The sequence below is a fragment of the Thunnus thynnus genome, chromosome 9, assembly GCF_963924715.1.
Source record: "Thunnus thynnus chromosome 9, fThuThy2.1, whole genome shotgun sequence".
NCBI lineage: Eukaryota > Metazoa > Chordata > Actinopteri > Scombriformes > Scombridae > Thunnus > Thunnus thynnus.
The window spans coordinates 16991750-17010546 of record NC_089525.1 but is presented as its reverse complement, the minus strand read 5'-3'; the positions used below and the strand labels follow the sequence as shown (position 1 = coordinate 17010546).

General features: G+C 40.2%; 2 protein-coding genes across 44 annotated transcripts in view; both read right to left on the bottom strand.

Moving 5' to 3' along the window:
- The window catches only part of LOC137189417 (protocadherin gamma-C5-like), a 316496-nt gene that overhangs the window by 41812 nt on the left and 255887 nt on the right, over positions 1–18797 (bottom strand). The window lies entirely within an intron of this gene.
- LOC137188847 (uncharacterized) lies at positions 55–18409 on the bottom strand. Its single transcript, XM_067598427.1, has 3 exons — positions 15978–18409; positions 13194–15724; positions 55–3025 (listed from the first exon to the last, which is right to left on the bottom strand). The coding sequence occupies exons 1-3, from the start codon at positions 18401–18403 to the stop codon at positions 516–518; spliced, it is 7467 nt and encodes a 2488-aa protein (XP_067454528.1). The 5' UTR covers positions 18404–18409; the 3' UTR covers positions 55–515.

Sequence of the window (18797 nt, the reverse complement as noted above, 5' to 3'; positions counted from 1 at the left end):
AACTAAAGGCAATTATTATGAGTTATGGGACGTCAAAGAATGTAAAGGAAGCATGGCACTATAAAATATGTTTTAACCAAAAAGAAAGAAAGGAATAAGCATTAAGCTGTATAACATCACAATCTCCACAGGAAGAGGTCTTTTTTTATTCAACCACGTGAAATAAGATTGATGAATTCGTCACATTTTCCAGAAAAGATGAACACTGGAGATAAAACTCACGCCTTCTCACATATACTTTTATCATAAGCCTATAAGCACCCCTGCATTCCACCAACAGTCGCTGTCCACCTTCGTGGTGCTGAACTTTTCAGAAATGGTCATGGAAGTGGGTGAGTGGGAGACTTTATTAACAGATTTCTATAACACAAATATTTTCACTGTTTCTGGATATTGTCTTGCCTACTACTTATACTTTTCCAAAATTATAACCATATGATTGATAGATAGATAGATAGATAGATAGATAGATAGATAGATAGATAGATAGATAGATAGATAGATAGTCTTTCAGATTATATGAAACTTAAGTCTGCATTTTGTTTTTTGCTCACCTGCTGGCTCTCAAAGGTCCAGGTGCTGTCGGGTAAAGAAGCATCCAGGACACTGATCACCTCCTTAAAGTCAGTGGTGCTGCTGGGCTTAATCAAAGTGAAATCACTGTACTCCGACATTGGAGACATACAGGACCTGAAGGACTGACTCTGAGACATCATGTCTCCTCCCAGGACCTCCACGTACTTTATAGGCCCATCAGTGTTGAGCTGAATCTGCAGGTTTCTGTTGGGGTTCTTGTAATCATCACAGTCGGTCCGTCTCATACAGCAACTACCGCTGCTTCTGCTGTTCCTGATGCATTTAACCGCTAAGATGAGAAAAGTCACCAGAGACAGCACGGACACCGAGGCCAGAGAGAGAATCAAATAAAGGGTGATTCTCCCGGTTTTCTTGCTGGGCTCGATCGTTTTCTGTCGGAGGTCTAAGATGGGCTCATGGAGGCCGTCCTCCAGCAGGATGGACACAGTGACTGTGGCGGACTGGACCGGTTCCCCGTCGTCCTTGACCTCTATAAGCAGCCTCTGAGAGGAGTCGTCCTGCTCGGACACAGCACGTTTAGTCCTCACCTCCCCTGTGTACAGACTAACCGTGAACAGAGAGGCGTCTGTGGCCTCCGCCACTTTGTAGGAGATCCAGGCGTTATGGCCCGAGTCAGCGTCCACGGCCGTTACCTTAGTAACCAGGTGACCCGCTTTAGCGGAGCGGGGCATCCTCTGATGAGAGAGGGAGCCCAGGGCAGCGGAGGAGGGGTAAATAACAGCGGGGGCATTGTCGTTCTGATCCAGGATAAAAACATGAACAGTAGCGTTGCTGCTGAGAGACGGAGAGCCCTGATCCTTTGCCTGAACCTGAATCTGAAACACCTTCAGTTTCTCATAGTCAAACGAGTGCATGCTGTAGATGCTGCCGTTATCTGAGTTTATGTAAACATAAGATGAGACAGAAACGTCCTGCACTTTAGAGTCCAAGACTGAGTAGGAGATCTTTGCGTTGTCACCCGAATCAGGATCAGTCGCTGATACTGAGCACAAAATTTTCCCAGGAGCATGATTCTCTTTAACATAAACGGCATAAGAAGACTGTGAGAAAACTGGTGGGTTGTCATTTACATCTAATAATTCAACAAGTATTGTTTTTTCACTCGACAATGGGGGTTTTCCAGCATCAGTAGCACTTATTTTAACACTATACCGGCCATTTTTTTCACGGTCAAGTGGCCCATTCGTCACTAATGAGTAATGGTTAGAGACCGATGGATTTAACTTGAAGGGGGATTTTGAAGACACGCTCAAAGTTACTTTGCCATTGTCACCCGAATCTGGGTCTCTTGCACTTATCAGTGCAATAACTGTTCCAATGGCAGAATCTTCTGGAACAGGTGTTGTTAAAGACGTTATAATTATTTCAGGAATATTGTCGTTAATATCAACTATTTTAATTTCGACGCTACAATGCCCATCCATCTCAGGATTACCTTTGTCTTTAGCAGTTATGTCAAATCTATGTAAAGAATTTGTTTCATGGTCTAAAATCCCTTTGACGACAATAGCTCCAGTAGAAGGTTCAATGTCAAATAAAGATAAAATCAGATCCGTAGTTTGCTCTGCAAAGTAGTACTCGATTTCTCCATTTAGTCCTTCATCTGCGTCTGTAGCTTTAACCTGCAATATTTCTGTCCCAGGTTTTGCCTTTTCGCTGACACTAGCCTCATATACCTGTCTCTCAAACTGTGGGGCATTATCATTATTGTCAAGTACTATAACTGTAATTTCAGATGTCCCTGAGCGCACCGGATCTCCACCATCTACAGCGGTGAGGATAAGATTGTGTACAGGCAGCTTTTCTCGATCAAGTGGTTTTTCAAGGACCAGTTCAGGAATTTTTCTTCCATCCTTGTGGTTTTTAACAGTTAATTTGAAATTGTCGTTTTTGCTTATAAGGTAAGATCGAACGGAATTAGGGCCAGCATCGGGATCCTGTGCACTTTCTAATGGAAATCGCGCGCCTGGATTGACCAGCTCTGCAATTTTCACCACTTTCTCTTTAGTGAGAAAACTAGGAGAATTATCGTTTGTATCCAGTATTTCAATTTCGACTCTATGCAGCTGCAGGGGGTTATCTATGACTAGTTCCAAAGGCAACACACATGACGGTCTTTGTCCACACAGTTCTTCCCTATCTATCCTATCAATCACAACCAGTTCTCCCTTCCCCAAGTCCATACTAAAATACTGCTTACCAGCTTCCGATGTTATCCGCAATTTACGCCGGTACAGTTCAGATACAGCCAAACCCAAATCTTTGGCTATATTTCCTACCACAGAGCCCTGTTTCATTTCCTCCGGGATGCTGTAGTGAGTCTGCCCGTCTATTGTACTCCACAATAGCAAGAAATGATGCCACCACAAAAACACCTGCCATACAGGCAATTTATTCGACATTATTCCTCGTTCCATAAATCCCATATCTTTTCACTCCAATCCCAAATTCTGAAGTGATTAAAGATAGAAGGTATATAATCCAATGTAGATAGGTCCTTATATATGACCGTGACAGTCATGCTTTGTGTCTGCATATATGTATCCCTCCCCTCCTGAGCAGAACACTGTGATGGTTACGACGATGAAGCTATACAGCGAGGGGGAATAGATCTCTTTGTACAGCTCTGGATGCCATTGGTGGACAGACTAAACCTATTTCCACCAATCATGGCATCAGTAGACGTCTACAGAACAGTGACGTAAAAGTATCATCCATAGAAAATGGATCCTGGTTATTATGACTCTAACATGAAATATAATTAGCTACTACTCATTTAACAGTCTCCCTATCACCTACGTTTTTTTTAAAAAAAAATCTGTATTTAAAGACTATACATGTATATATATATTAGGACTATATAACATATTAATTATTGACTATAGGTGTAGATAATAGATGAACAAATACAGTGAATTATAAAAAAGTAAACGATTGCTCATTATATGACCACTCATAATGATTTATGTAAATACATCTATCCTCCTGCCTGCATGTACCTGCATGCATGCATGTTCCATCATGCCTCTGTGGCTGACAAGGCTCTTCGTTGCCTTCCTGTGGCCAGAGAAAGCTAGTGCAGCCTGCATGCGTCATGACGTCTTCACAGTTCTCTACAAGCCTCAGAGAAATTATTCTGTCAGCAGCCAACGTAAAATACCCGTATGGAGGTCTGTAGAACAAACGAAAAGGGAGGGGGAGCCCAGATGGTGTGGGGAGGCGTTTACTCTCGTTTTGCTTCTCTCTATATATACATATAGCTCTCTCTCCCTCTCCATTTTCAATTCAGATAAATTCAAAGAGGCTTTATTGGCAAGACTATACTGAAGTACAGTACTGCCACAGCACATTGTACAGGGAAGTACAAACAGGGAAAAGTACAGTTTTTAAGATACAAACAATAAAATATTATGTTAACATTACAGTTCAAAAACAACAACCATGTCAACCATATTTTGTAATGCAAATATACATCTCTCTCTCTCTCTCTCTCTCTCTCTCTCTCTCTGTCTCTCTGTCTCTCTGTCTCTCTTTCTCACACACACACACACAGTATTATTTACCTTAATTCCGCCAACCAATTATAAATTGTGAGGGCAGATTAGCCAGTGTTAATCTTACTTTCATAGATGTTTGGTCATCAGTAACATTTACATCATTATTAAAATATCAATATCCCTCCGCTGGCAACAGCCATTATTCGTTGACATTAAATATTATAATAAAACTCAAAACGCGTAAATTCATTACTGCCAATAGTAAAATAATCAATTTCAACATATGCAATTTAATATGTAATACAAACACTGACAGAAGTGTTTTTAATAGTCATCCGCTCTAAATGGAGGCGGGCGACAGAGGGAGATGTAGAGAGGCAGCGAGGGGAGGGGGAGAGCGCTGGAGCCAGAGCTGTTTTCAGCACCACGGGTGTGGACAGCGCCACACAGGCGGCCAACTGCTGCTGCTGCATGCTGCTGGAGAGGCAGCCTGCCTCACTGGCTCACTGGCTCTTACGTAACAGACAGACAGGAAAACAAAACAGCAAGCTCCTCACTCTATTCCCTCACTGTATAAGGGAAAAAAGATAGGAGTAGACCGTGTCAGAAGCACACCTAATGAAGTTTTACTGCTGTAAATGTCCACAGGGCATTAAGGTAACAGAGTAAATATACAAAAGTAAAATAACGGTCAAAAATGTCCTGTCATGAGATTAGACATTTTTATTTATTATGTTAATTTCAAAATTCTGGTATTTTATCAGTGACTAAAATAAACATTCATAGATATTAGATAATGGTATTATTTTTGGCTTAAAATATGAAATAGGCACATCATCATTAAGACTTCAATATTTCAAATGCTATTTTGCTGCTCGTCCTGTGCTGATATTCTGTAGGAAGAAAGCAACATATGCATAGTGGAATTCTAATGTACACATATGAGTACACATGTATTTAATGTTTGTATTTTGCATGTTTTCACTTGTGTTTAGATACACTACAGAGTTGAAGTTGCATAGACTCAAGAGGTTTCATTTTACCAAAGATAGTCATGTTTTTTTCCATCCCTCTATCCATCCATCTATCTATTTTTGATACATCTTGAAATACTTTTAGTTAGTATCCTAACCTGCCTCAGATGAACTTGAACTGAGTGACTAGAAAAACAGCAGCACATGTAGGATGTAAAGCAATATAATACAAGAGACCTTCTATAAACACTAACTGACATATATTTAGTTTTTGCTAAGACAGCCTCTTTAGATGTTTCTGTGTACATTTTGAGGCTGCACAGTGTGGTGCTGGTGTTGGCCTTGATAATATAAAAATGATTTTTTCTAATTTTTGTTTACCTCAGTTACTGAGGAAAAAGTTACAATATAATGCAATCCAGTACACCAACATCAAAAAGTTAAAGCCTCAAAAATGAATACAGAGTTGAATCATTAATTTGCTGATATTTATTAAATTTACACTGACTATGTTTTAATCATTCCCCCCTCTCCCATTTTTTTATTTTTATTTTTTTGGTTGAGAGGGAGGATTTTCAATATCATCATTTATTAATGTTTGGTGATAGTTTTCTGATATGTATAATACTGCAAGTAAACTTATAGTGTCTTCTAAACATGCTACGTTCATCTCATATGTTTGTATTTTTTACTTGTGTTTCACTTTGTTTGTGCATTATTTTGCAGTATTTAATGTAATAACTATAAAAGTCTTTTGAAACTTGCTTTATGATACAATACTATATAAAGTCAGTGGTTGTTCAGAGCATCAAGACACAGGCTAAAACCAAGATACAGTGCTTGACATTATAATCACCACGACTTGATTTAGGCATGAGTTACTTTAACAGTTGGTCCTCCCTGCTTAAACTCCATAAGCCTGTTAGCAGGAAGAGATTTTCAACTTAGTCTAATGTCTTGTTCAATTTAAAGTACTCTGGCAAAACAATGGTATGTACAAGGAACAATATGCCAATTCAACAAAACTCAAAATAGTCTCTAATTAAGGCTAAAAGGGTAAAAGTTCAACTTATCATTTAATTAACAGAGAGGAGAAATAACAGCTTTGTTGTCCCCATATAAACAATACAGATTGTAAATTATGTCCATGTGATGATGACTGTAAATGGTAAATGGAATGCACTTATATAGTGCCTTTCTAGTCTTCTGACCACTCAAAGCACTTTACAATACATGTCAACATTCACTCATTCAATCATTCATACACTGATGGCAGAGGCTGCCATGCAAGGTGTCAACCTGCTCATCAGGATCTAATCTAATGCACACTCACACATTGCTGGCGCAGCCATTGGGAGCAATTTGGGGTTCAGTATCTTGCTCAAGGACACTTTGACATGTGGACCGGAGGAGCCGGGGATCGAACCACCGATCTTCCGATTAGTGGACGACCAACTCTACCTCCTGAGCCATAGTCACCCCAGTAGTCCGATAAAAACTCTATTTTGAGCTTCAAGCCACTCACAAGGTCACACATGTTCTGTTGTCAAAAAATGCGTTTATGTACACCTGGTTGAAGTAATCATCAGGTGATATGTTTTGTGAGGTATGTGAACAGATGTGTCCCCTGAAGTGGAAAATTGGATTAACTCAGTGCCAATGTTTCATGTGTAGACACTGTAAAACAAATCACTGCTATAGTTTGTGTTAAAATCCTGTTACTGTATGGTGATCTAGAGTATAGTGTTCAGTTGTCAGTGCATCCTTAATCTGTGCTGCTTGGAGGATCATGAAAGTTTGTCCTACTGTATGTGTTTGATTGTATTGCTGTGAACAATATAGATGAAAACTATATCTTACCTTATTTGGTGGGTCAGGATTTAACAGGAATCAGGGAGGAAACAGGAACAGAACCAGGAAACAAGGGGAGACATAAAAGAGAAAAACAAGAGAGAAAGGATGCCGGTTAGACTGGTGGTCAGAAAACAGGGTCTGGATTTTGGAAATACAGCAACCAACATACTTACCGTGTGGTGCACAACAAACAGCTGTTGTGTAATGATTCACAGACAAGGAATTTTCTTTTAATTTTGACTGTCATGATTGTGTTGCTCACAGAAACTGTCCACTGTGTGTGCACATAAACTATTTATGTATATAAAAAGTGGAACCAGTTATGTGTTTGATCTGTGTCTGTGCCATTCTTCAGTCAGTATATTAATGTTAAGAATGAGTACCCATCAGCACATAGTGTAAGTAAATACAAAAAAAAAAAAAAAAAAAATAGGAAAACTTATATGGCTTAGTATTGATCAGAAAGCATGAATCAGAAAGTATGATACAATTACTTCCTGTATTATGATAATGATATAGCAATAACAGCCAAATGTTCAAACAATACTGAACAGGACACTGGCTATAACCTTGATTGATAACAGGATGAACCAAGCTAGGTGTTATTCCAGGTCATAGAGCATTCAGTGCCAAACAAATACAAAGAATGTGAAGAAATGCATTGTCATTTGTGTGTGTCTGTGTGTGTATGAGTTTGAGAGCGCAAGTGTGACAGAGAGAGAGAGAGAGAGAGAGATAGAAAGAGAGAGAGAGAGAGAGAGAGAAAGGGAGAGAATGGGACTTCATTAAAACTTTGCATGTTTGCATTACTATGCTTGTAAGTGGGGTGATACTTTAAAAAAACAAGGAAAAAAAAACAAGGAACAAGAATAAATAATATTGTCAAGAAAGACAAAGGCAATAGCTCAACCTCAGTGGATAGAGAATGGTACTACATAGTCCAGAATTACAGGTCTCTGTGGCTGCTTTACCAAAAATATATCCAGTCATGTTTTTTGATATCATATTCAACAGCATTCATTAAACATGCTGTTGAGCAGTTAATAGTATGTTAGATTATGCCATGTGTGGATACAACAATCATTTTAAACAGAAGCATATACATACTTTGGTACAGTACAACCACTTCAGTCTAAACCACAACAGTAACATGATTGCTGAAGAAACTAAAAATTTGGGACATACTGCTATCACTAACAAGTATGAGCCAAAACCAAAATATTGAACTGCACTGCTGCACAAAGCCACTACCCTATAGCAACAGCAGGGGGCCTCGAGGCGATGCCCTGAGACAAATCCATGCCTTATTAATGAGATTCTTTGCTCCGTGACCCTGTTTGTCACTGCTGATGTGTGCATGAATGTCTTTGTGAGAGAAAATCTAAGCTAAGACAAAGCAAAACAGTAATTGCTTGTTTTTATTAGACTGATGTCCTGTTTCAGTGATACTGTACACTGAACGTAAGATACCTTATGTTTGTGCACATTAACAATTTTAAGTAATACTATAAGATAACAGTGTTGCTTAAAAACACCATACATACAAAATAAACAGATCACCCAGAAGGAACAAGGAAACAAAAAGGGAACCAAAAGGCTCCTGATCCTTCCATAGAACATAAACAAATATATATTTATAGTATATAGGTTAATCTAAGCCTATATATTAGTCAATGCACTTGCTGCAACTGGGAAATGCAAAAACAAACAGGGCAGCGTTGATCAGAACAAATATAACAAGCAGCCATGATCACCCTGTCCCCCTCCATCATCAGCCACCCCAAGTCTGAGGATGCTGTACCTCTTTGTCTAAAATAGGGGTGTCTCCTGTCCTCAAAGTATCAAAAAAATACAGAGAGCTATCACACACCAGAAGCTGCATCTGCTGCTGACCCCCTGTGGCTCAATGAAAAATGGAACAGTCCTGCCAGTGAGTCAGCTTGTTGCTATGGTAACACATCCAACCTCTTGCTTGCATCCCACCCTTCCTGTGAGCTGGTGATGGTGGCCAGGAAAAAAAGAGCTACATAAACAACATGGAGGATAAAGAATAAGATAGAAGATAGGAAGAGAAATGAAATGCGCTCAGACAGAAACACAGTTGTAGACTGATAATATGTCCTACAAATAAAAGCATGTGTTCATGGACTGCTGGGTAATAAAGAATCTTTTGACAAATGGCAGAAAAGAGGTACAAAAGAGATATTTCTTCTCATCATGAACAAGGCAACCTACACAGAAATAAAATGACACCATATGGTGCTTAATGACTTTTTATAGACAGGACAAAATGTCCTACATTGAGCAATCTCCCTCTCCCTTTCTCTCAGTCTCTTTCTCTCTCTGCAGCAGAACGGTGCAGCTGGAGAGGGGGATGGGAGGGATGCAGAAAATGAGATCAGGATGAAAAAGGAAGACTGCTGAGAACCAAGAATGACTCCTACACAGTAGCCATCCAGTATTAGCTACAATTTGACACAATGTTAACTACAGTGTCCTATTACATAGCAACACAAATATTTATTATAGATTTATATACTTTTTGCTCAGTTGCAGTATAATATGCAGTATTATATGCAGTACAATAACACAGTGAATATAATCCATGAAAATTACATGAAAGTCATATAATTTAACTATATCATAACATCATAATAATTATAATGCACTAGATCTTTACTCCCCTAGAAGACAAGGCTTTGCCCTTCTTCCAAATCACATTAAATGTGTTGAGGTTGGGAACTTCACATAACTTGAAAGTTTAGAAGAGTCAAACACACACATACAACCATGCCGTACACTGATATCAAAAGTTGAGGAATTAGACATTTGATATATTTTAGTAAAGTCTATGTGGATATATTTCTGAGTGTTTGTGTGCTTGACACAACTTTGCCATTGCCCCATATTACACTGTTCTAGGTAATCCCTTGTTTAATCCTTCCCAGGGAATCAGCCAGTGCTGAACTCCACACTTCCATCTCTGGGACACCAGCACACATTCAAAGACAACATCTTTTGTATGTTCTTAAGCAGACATATGTCTGGTTTACCTGACTTCATGCAAAGTAAGGTACAGTTAATTATAGTATCTGTGTACTTGGCTGTATTCTCTGTTTCCCTGCAAATAAACACTGTGCACAAAAATAAATCTAATGCACCTGAGGCACACAACAGAATTGAGACTTGCATTATAGTAAACAATAACAACAAAGTCTCCATGTTTGACGAATCAGTGTATCAGTGACTGTTACATGCAAAAGATATTCTTTACAAATATTGTCTGTACAGATATATTTAAATGTCCTTCTAATATCCCTTTTACTTGCCCCCTTTCCATAGTGAAAGACAAAGTCAGCATCAGCTACAGTATAATGTCATGTTCTTGATACTTAAGCAAGGTGGATGCTTGTTTGAAAGGAGCTTTAAGCCTAAGTTTAAGGATGCTTTTGAACTGTTAGTCCATATCCTGTAAGCTTAAATGTTCCTTTTTGTATGAAGCAACAAAACACCAGTCCCAGAGGGACAGGCAGCAGCAGTCATCAGGCGGAGAGAGTACTATGCACTGGAGCTATACACACATATTTTTTTTCTCTTTAATATCATACTCAGTATGGGAAAGAAATCACACCCAAAAGTGCCTGATATCTCAGATATCTGGGATATCTTGTAAACAAAAATCAAATGCAGGACTGTAGTATGAACGTTAACCACATCCCTAAACACAATCAGTACACAGTGAGTTGATGAGCCCCGCTGGCGTACACATGGGCACACAGCTGCTCACCAGACAGATTTGCCAGGAAGGCAGAACAATTAAACAAGAGATTGGGCCTGTGGGAACCAGGAGCTTCTGCATGTGATTATAGTTTTGTGGTCAGTACAAACAGCAAACTGATGATTGGGGCTTTGTGTAAGATCCAAAATGGCTAATGACAGCTCTGAGGTAGGTTAAACCAAGAGAAAGATAAAACAACAACATGCTGAAGGGGTCCAGGGTGTAAAACAGGCGGAACCATTTAGCTGCTTTCAAAGACATTTCTGTGAGCTCTGACCCCTATGGAGACACTGTCGTCAAAAGAATTTATGATACTCAGTAAAAACCTCCGCTGCTAACAAACCGGAGAAAATGAGACATAATGGTTTAAAGACAGTTAAAAATGGTAAAGCAGACACACATATGGTCTGATAATGATCACAGGCTGCTTCCAGCGGATATGAGGGTTAAGACAATTAACCTAAATTCCTGCCTTGTAGGATTGTCAACTTCTGTTTTCACATGCATATACCCTGAACTTCATACAGACTTAAAACACATACACCACCCAGAGAGAGCAGACCAAGCACGCTAGTTGATCTATGGCTTCCTTTGAAACTGGAAAAAACTGAGCAAATATAATTGCAGACAGACCATCCTCAACCACATCATACCAGCATTTATTAATCAGATATTTGGCACACATGCCTTTATTTTCCACAGCACACACATCTTTATAATAACAAAGTTCTTTGTTAGGGAAAAAAATCCCACTGAATGACTTACATATGCAGCACATAAAGTAAACCCTCACAGATGGAGACTCTTACAGGAGATAGTAAAATCTAGTCTGTTACTGTGTAACTCCTTCTGATTCAAATATTTATCATTCATACTGCCACTACTTTGTGGACAGCTAGATTTCAATACATTCTAGACAAATTTCTCTGGCAACTTAGTTTTCTTTCATCATTAAATTCTTCCATTCAAACATAAGCAGACTCTCTCCTGATTTATGACACCCCCTTCTCATGTGTTACATGAGGTATGTAGACCTCTCTCTTGTTATCTCTTGTCTTAAACTCCTTATATTTAATGAAAGATTTCTCTCAGGGCAGGCGGGAACTATAGTCTGATATGACTGTTTCACACATCAGACTTTCTTAGGCACCTATCTCAGCAGACAAAGAGTGCTGCAGATCAAAATGGCTGCCGTGCATCACTAACACGAATGCTGCACAGGGATGGTGTAGATTGTGCCGGTTACCACGTGTCTCTTCCCCTCCCCCGCTGCCTCTGCCTTCCTCCCCATCACGCTGCCTTTCTCCCTCGTTCTCAATCTCCCCAGCACCAGTAGTGACTGTTTCCTCTTCCCCCTCTACCCCATTTTAAGCCTCTTAATCAATGTTATTGTGTCATGTTTGCATTTTTAATTGGTTTTCACTAACTCCCCTTGTTATAGTTTGCCTGTATCCATCCCTTCACTTTTTTCTCTGTGTGCAGCCCAATGCCTATGGCTGTACAATGTTACAGAGGGAATTAGGTCACTGAAAAAGTAGTACACTGCGTGGTTGTGTTTCTATGCGAGAGCAATCTGTAGAAGTGCTTTAGAAGGGATGAAGCCAAGAATCTTTTTTTCTTTCATTGTGGCTGCTATACTGTTCTCTTGTTCTCATTTCTGCAGATCATCACACAATGCTCTCTGATAGGGCATATAGTACATTATGTAAGTCTGTCTGTCAACATGTTTTTACTTGGTTTGTATGCACAGATCATATTTCAATGCCTGATTTTTCATATAATCGCAAGCTCTAGTAGATGATAAATGAGTCAATATGAATATCAAAGAATGGAATTAATGTGATTAATGTGAAATACATGTGACAAAACAGCAAGGAGGATGTAGTGTCCAAGGCAAAAATTACAAGGATCTGACGGTGTATCTTACAAAAAGCATATAAAACCATACATGTACAACCTCTGTACAAAGCACACCAGAAAGTCAAGAACAGTGTTGGAGTATGTATAATAAGGAAAAGGAAAAATGAGCAAAAAGGGAAAATGCAAGAAAGAAACTAATATAGTATTTTACTGATTTTAGTGATTTAGTGATAGTGATTTTATTTAGTATTTTAACTATTCAAATGCTTTATTTGGGCAAAGTTGAGGCGGTAGAAAAGTATGGGGCATGAAAGGGGGCACGATAAAAAGTCCTGTTGATACTTGCCTAAACAGTGACAGAAAAACAGATGTTCAATATAGTATGAAATGCCAATGTAAATTTTACCACTATCTTCGACTATTCCTTATGCTCAAATATAACTGTTTGTAACCTTAAATCCAGCCACACATGAGATGTTGACTACCTTTACCACAATAAGAATAGACTGAGATTGAGTAGACATTTCGGTGAGTACTTAATGTAGGTATAGTTGGTAAAGTACCAGAATTATCCAAATAATGAGTGAGCAGTGACTAAACTGAACTGAAGAACAGATACAAAACAAGGGTTTTAAGGCAGCAAGAAAGAGGCAGATCTCACCTCTGTGAGCTCTGACTCAGTTTTATGCCTTGGCACTGTCCTGGTATGGTCAACACTCAGAGTGCTCTGACTGAAGGGTCGGGAACACTTCATATCACTCTTCCGGGAGTCAGTAGTTCCGTACACCTCGTAACTGAACGCCTGCTTCAACGTACCGGTGCCTCCTACGTCTGCGTAAAGGGGCGGGTAATATGGAATAACAGGAAGATTTCCATTGGAATTGAAAAACAGGCGCTCGCGTCTCCACCTGTAGATTTTCACTGATATAATAACCACTAAACAAGTGATGAAGAGGAAGGAAACTACAGCCAGAGCCAACACTAAGTAAAAAGTCAGGTTGTCATTGTACTCCTTGTCGTGTGTAAAGTCAGTGAACTCTGACAGCACTTCAGGGAAGCTGTCCGCCACCGCCACGTTAACAATGACTGTAGCTGAACGAGAGGGCTGCCCGTTGTCCTCCACTATAACAGTCAGTCTTTGTTTCACAGCATCTTTATCAGTCACCTGGCGGATAGTTCTTATTTCTCCATTCTGTAAGCCCACTTCAAACAGCGCCCTGTCTGTGGCTTTCTGTAGTTTATAGGAGAGCCAGGCATTCTGTCCAGAGTCCACATCAACAGCCACCACTTTAGTGACCAGATAGCCCACATCTGCTGAACGAGGCACCATTTCAGCCACTAGAGAGCCACCAGTCTGGACTGGGTACAGAACCTGAGGGGGGTTGTCGTTCTGGTCCTGGATCATTATTGTTACAGTCACATTGCTACTGAGTGGAGGGGAGCCTCCATCCTGCGCTTTGACACGAATTTGGAAGTCTTTTGTTTGCTCATAGTCGAAGGAACGCACAGCAAGTATCTCTCCACTCTCTGCATTCACTGTAAAATAAGCCGAGGCTGACATCCCATTCAGTTGGCTATCTTCAAGGAAATAGGAAATGCGCGCATTGTTCCCAAAATCTTTGTCACTGGCTTTAACAGACAGGAGTGACATGCCAGGTGAATTATTTTCAGTGATGAAAGCGGTGAAAAAAGGTTTTGGGAATATTGGGGCGTGGTCGTTTACGTCCGAAATTCTTATATTAATAGTCTTGTTTGTAGAATACGGTGGGGAACCCTCGTCCATCGCTGTTATTGTTATATTATATTCGGGCACTGTTTCACGGTCCAAAACGTCATCAGATACTAAACTATAGAAATTAATCGAAGATGACTTGATTTTGAAGGGTAAATCTGGGTTAATGAAACACTTAACACGGCCATTTTTACCTGAGTCCAAATCTTTGATATTGAGCATGGCTATAACAGTGTCTGGAGCAGAGTCCTCTGGTATGGGATTGGAGAGGGAAATTATGCTTATGACGGGGGCATTATCATTTAGGTCGATCACCTCAATTTGCACCTTGCTTGTGTCTCTCAACCCTCCTTTGTCCGTAGCTTCTACATCAATTTCATAATGTTTTACTTTTTCGTAATTTAACTCACCTCTCACTGTCATTTCCCCGGTATGGGGATCTATATTGAACAGAGATGATGTAATATCACTATTTTGAGACAACGAATACACCACTTCTCCATTTGTTCCCTTATCAGCATCAGTGGCACTAACTTTTAAAATAACAGTACCCCTTGACGCGTTTTCAGGAACTGTTACTCTGTAAAGAGACTGGCTGAACACAGGTGCATTGTCATTTGCATCCATTACAATAACGTTAATTTTGACAGACCCTGATTTTGGAGGGTCGCCGCCATCATATGCTGTTAGTGTTAGTTTATGTTCTTCTTGTTTTTCTCTATCTAACAGTGTCTGGAGTACCATTTCAGCATATTTAGTTCCGTCAGGTCGAGATAGCATATTTAATTTAAAATGATCTGTCGGACTAAGTTTATACGTTTGGAGAGTATTCAGCCCGACGTCTGGATCTTTGGCGCTGTCAAGAGAAAATCGAGCTCCCTTAACAGCTAATTCACTCATTTCAAAATTAATTTCCCTCTTTGCGAAAACCGGAGCGTTATCATTGATATCAAGAATTTCCACATCGATGCGGTGCAGCTCCATTGGGTTATCCAGTATGATCTGAAAATGCAGAGAGCAAGGAGACACTTGCCCGCACCGCTCCTCTCTATCTATTCTCTCGTTGACTATGAGAGTTCCTTTATCCAAATTAAGACCGATGTACTCACTGCTGTCCTCGGTAAATATTCTCGCCCGCCCAGATTTCAGCCGCTTGACATCCAAACCTAAATCCTGAATGATATTCCCTACAATGGAGCCCTTCGCCATTTCCTCAGGTATAGAATAACGGACCTGGCCGACGGTCATATCTGCGACACAAATGCAGAGAAACAGCAGCTTCCATGAAAATGAGAAAAATCCACCCATCATGACAAAAAAGCCTTGCAAAATCCAAAGGGGAAAACACCACCGTGTGCAAATCGACAAAATATTTTTGTTCTGAGTCTCTTCGTGGGGTGTCTTTTTACGGCTATTTCCGAATGAAACAGGACTCAAATACGCAGACAGAAAAGGGAGGAACTTGCTTTACAAAAGAATGTTATTTTCCTCACACTGACCAACAGCGGCACTTAGGGACTTAAGAGGAAATTGCAGAAATTTATAGATAAATATTGAAAATTCGTATTGAGAGCATAAGAGCAGATAGATAAATAGATAGATATATAGATAGATACTGTATCTTTGTCCATGGTATAAATGTATGTAAATAATAGAAGTGTGAGTTTGATTATCAGATTTGAAACATCCTAACCTCTAGAGGAGAGTCTGGTTCATCCAGGATGCTCTTTTCATTCTGTATCCGCTGCATCGTCCCTGTAGAACTGGGGTCCATTATCAGCACGTTTTGACTACCAGCTCTGCCGAACTTACAGTCACTCTTTCTGGAGTCAGTCGTCCTGCACACCTCGTAATTGTACACGTGTTGGAGAGTCCCTGTCCCCAAAGTATCTGAGTAACGTGGTGGATAATATGGAATCACGGGGAGATTGGAGTGATACAGGATGCGAGACTGTCTCCATCTGTAGATTTTCACTGATATAATAACCACTAAACACGTGATGAATAGGAAGGAAACTACAGCCAGAGCCAACACTAAGTAAAAAGTCAAGTTGTCATTGTACTCCTTGTCGTGTGTAAAGTCAGTGAACTCTGACAGCACTTCAGGGAAGCTGTCCGCCACCGCCACGTTAACAATGACTGTAGCTGAACGAGAGGGCTGCCCGTTGTCCTCCACTATAACAGTCAGTCTTTGTTTCACAGCATCTTTATCAGTCACCTGGCGGATAGTTCTTATTTCTCCATTCTGTAAGCCCACTTCAAACAGCGCCCTGTCTGTGGCTTTCTGCAGTTTATAGGAGAGCCAGGCATTCTGTCCAGAGTCCACATCAACAGCCACCACTTTAGTGACCAGATAGCCCACATCTGCTGAACGAGGCACCATTTCAGCCACCAGAGAGCCACCAGTCTGGACTGGATACAGAACCTGAGGGGGGTTGTCGTTCTGGTCCTGGATCAGTATTTTCACAGTCACATTACTACTGAGTGGAGGGGAGCCTCCATCCTGCGCTTTGACGCGGAACTGGAAATCTTTGATCTGCTCATAGTCAAAGGAGCGAACTGCATGGATGACTCCACTATCAGCACTAACGGACACATATGAAGAGACTGGCACTCCGTTAACAGAGGAGTCCTCCAGTATGTAGGAAACACGGGCATTCTGGTTCCAGTCAGCGTCTCTGGCTTTCACTGTGAATATAGAGAGGCCTGGTGTGTTGTTTTCTACAATGTAGGCCTCATATGAGCTCCTCTCAAAGACAGGTGCGTTATCATTCACATCAGAGATCTGTAAGGTGAGAGTGACGCTGCTGGAGAGGGAGGGCACTCCCTCATCAGAGCAGGTCACAGTTATATTGTATTGAGAGGATGTCTCCCTGTCTAATCCACTGTCTGTTATTAAACTATAGAAATCATTGGTTGTAGACTTCATCACAAAAGGAATATTATCGTTCATAGTGCATTGGACCTTGCCATTTTCACCCGAGTCTGCATCCTGAATATTTATCATTGTCACAACAGTACCGGGTTTGGCATCCTCTGATATCACGTTTGATTTAGACATTATATGAATATCGGGTTTATTATCATTCATATCAATTACGTCAATAATCACTTTACAGGAGTCAACTAATCCTCCATCATCACTTGCACGAATGTTTATCTGAAATGTTCCAGCTTTTTCATAGTCAACATTTCCTTTCAGCCGAACTTCACCACTTTCATCATTTACTTCAAATAACCCACGGGCATGATCTAATATACTTGAAATTGAATAAGTTATTCTGCCATTAGATCCATGATCTGCATCTGTTGCAGTAACTGTCACTACAACTGTTCCTACTGGTGAATTTTCTTTCATGGAGGCTTTATACATAGGCTGTGTAAAAACAGGGGCATTGTCATTCACATCTAAAACAGTTATTAGAATCTGCATCGTTCCGGTCATCTGCGGCTCACCACCATCCACCGCCGTCAGAACTAAAGACAGGTGTTCATTTTTTTCTCTGTCAAGAGGTTTCTCTAAGACCATTTCGACATTTTTTGTCCCGTCTGCTTGGTCATGCAGTTTAATAACAAAATTCTCTGTCGGTTCAAGTTTATATGTTTGCAATCCATTTATGCCTACGTCATGATCAACTGCACGATCTAATATGAATTTAGCTCCACTAACAGCGGATTCACTAATTCTGAATTTTACATCGTTCTTTTCGAAGGATGGGGGGTTATCATTAACGTCTGTGATCTCAATAGTTACACTGTAAAATTCCATTGGATTCTCTAATATAATCTGAAAATGCAAAGCACAAGGCGTCGTTTGTCCACAGAGCGCCTCTCTGTCTATCCTGTCTTTGATGAGGAGGACTCCCCTTTCGTTATTCAGCTCAATATATTCGTCGCTGCCTGGTGTAAAGATACGAGCTTTACCCGATTTTAGTCTTTTAACATCCAAGCCAAAATCTTTGGCCATGTTGCCGATCAGAGAACCTTTTTGCAATTCCTCAGGAATGGAGTAGCTGACCTGCCCGAGCACGAAGCTGAGGCGGAGGACCGAGAAAAACAACAGTACTTGCCCTCTCATTGTTCTGTCCGACGTTATCCCAGAGTAAACCATCAATGTCTTTTAGACATTTGTCTTCCACGATTTAAGTCAACCACAGGTTTTTAAAGCATATTCCCAACATGAAAAACTGAGTAACCGCGCTGTATCTCCGATAAATTCCAGTCGATGCGTTTTGCTTCTGTCTCTTTCTCTCTCATAAATAAAGACAAGATGGGAGGTACAACCAGTCTGCAGTAAACCTAATACAAACTAGCCAACAGCGGCACTGTGAGTTCATGCAGTACAATTACATAGGAAATATGCAAAGGCACATTCATATGTTAACAAGAACAAAACAAAGGAAAAAACGTCTCCCGTAAGTGTGCAGCATTGTTTTATACTACAAGTTTTTCAACATAAAATAAAAACATGAAATAGAATTGCGCCAAAAAAGGTAACATGAGAT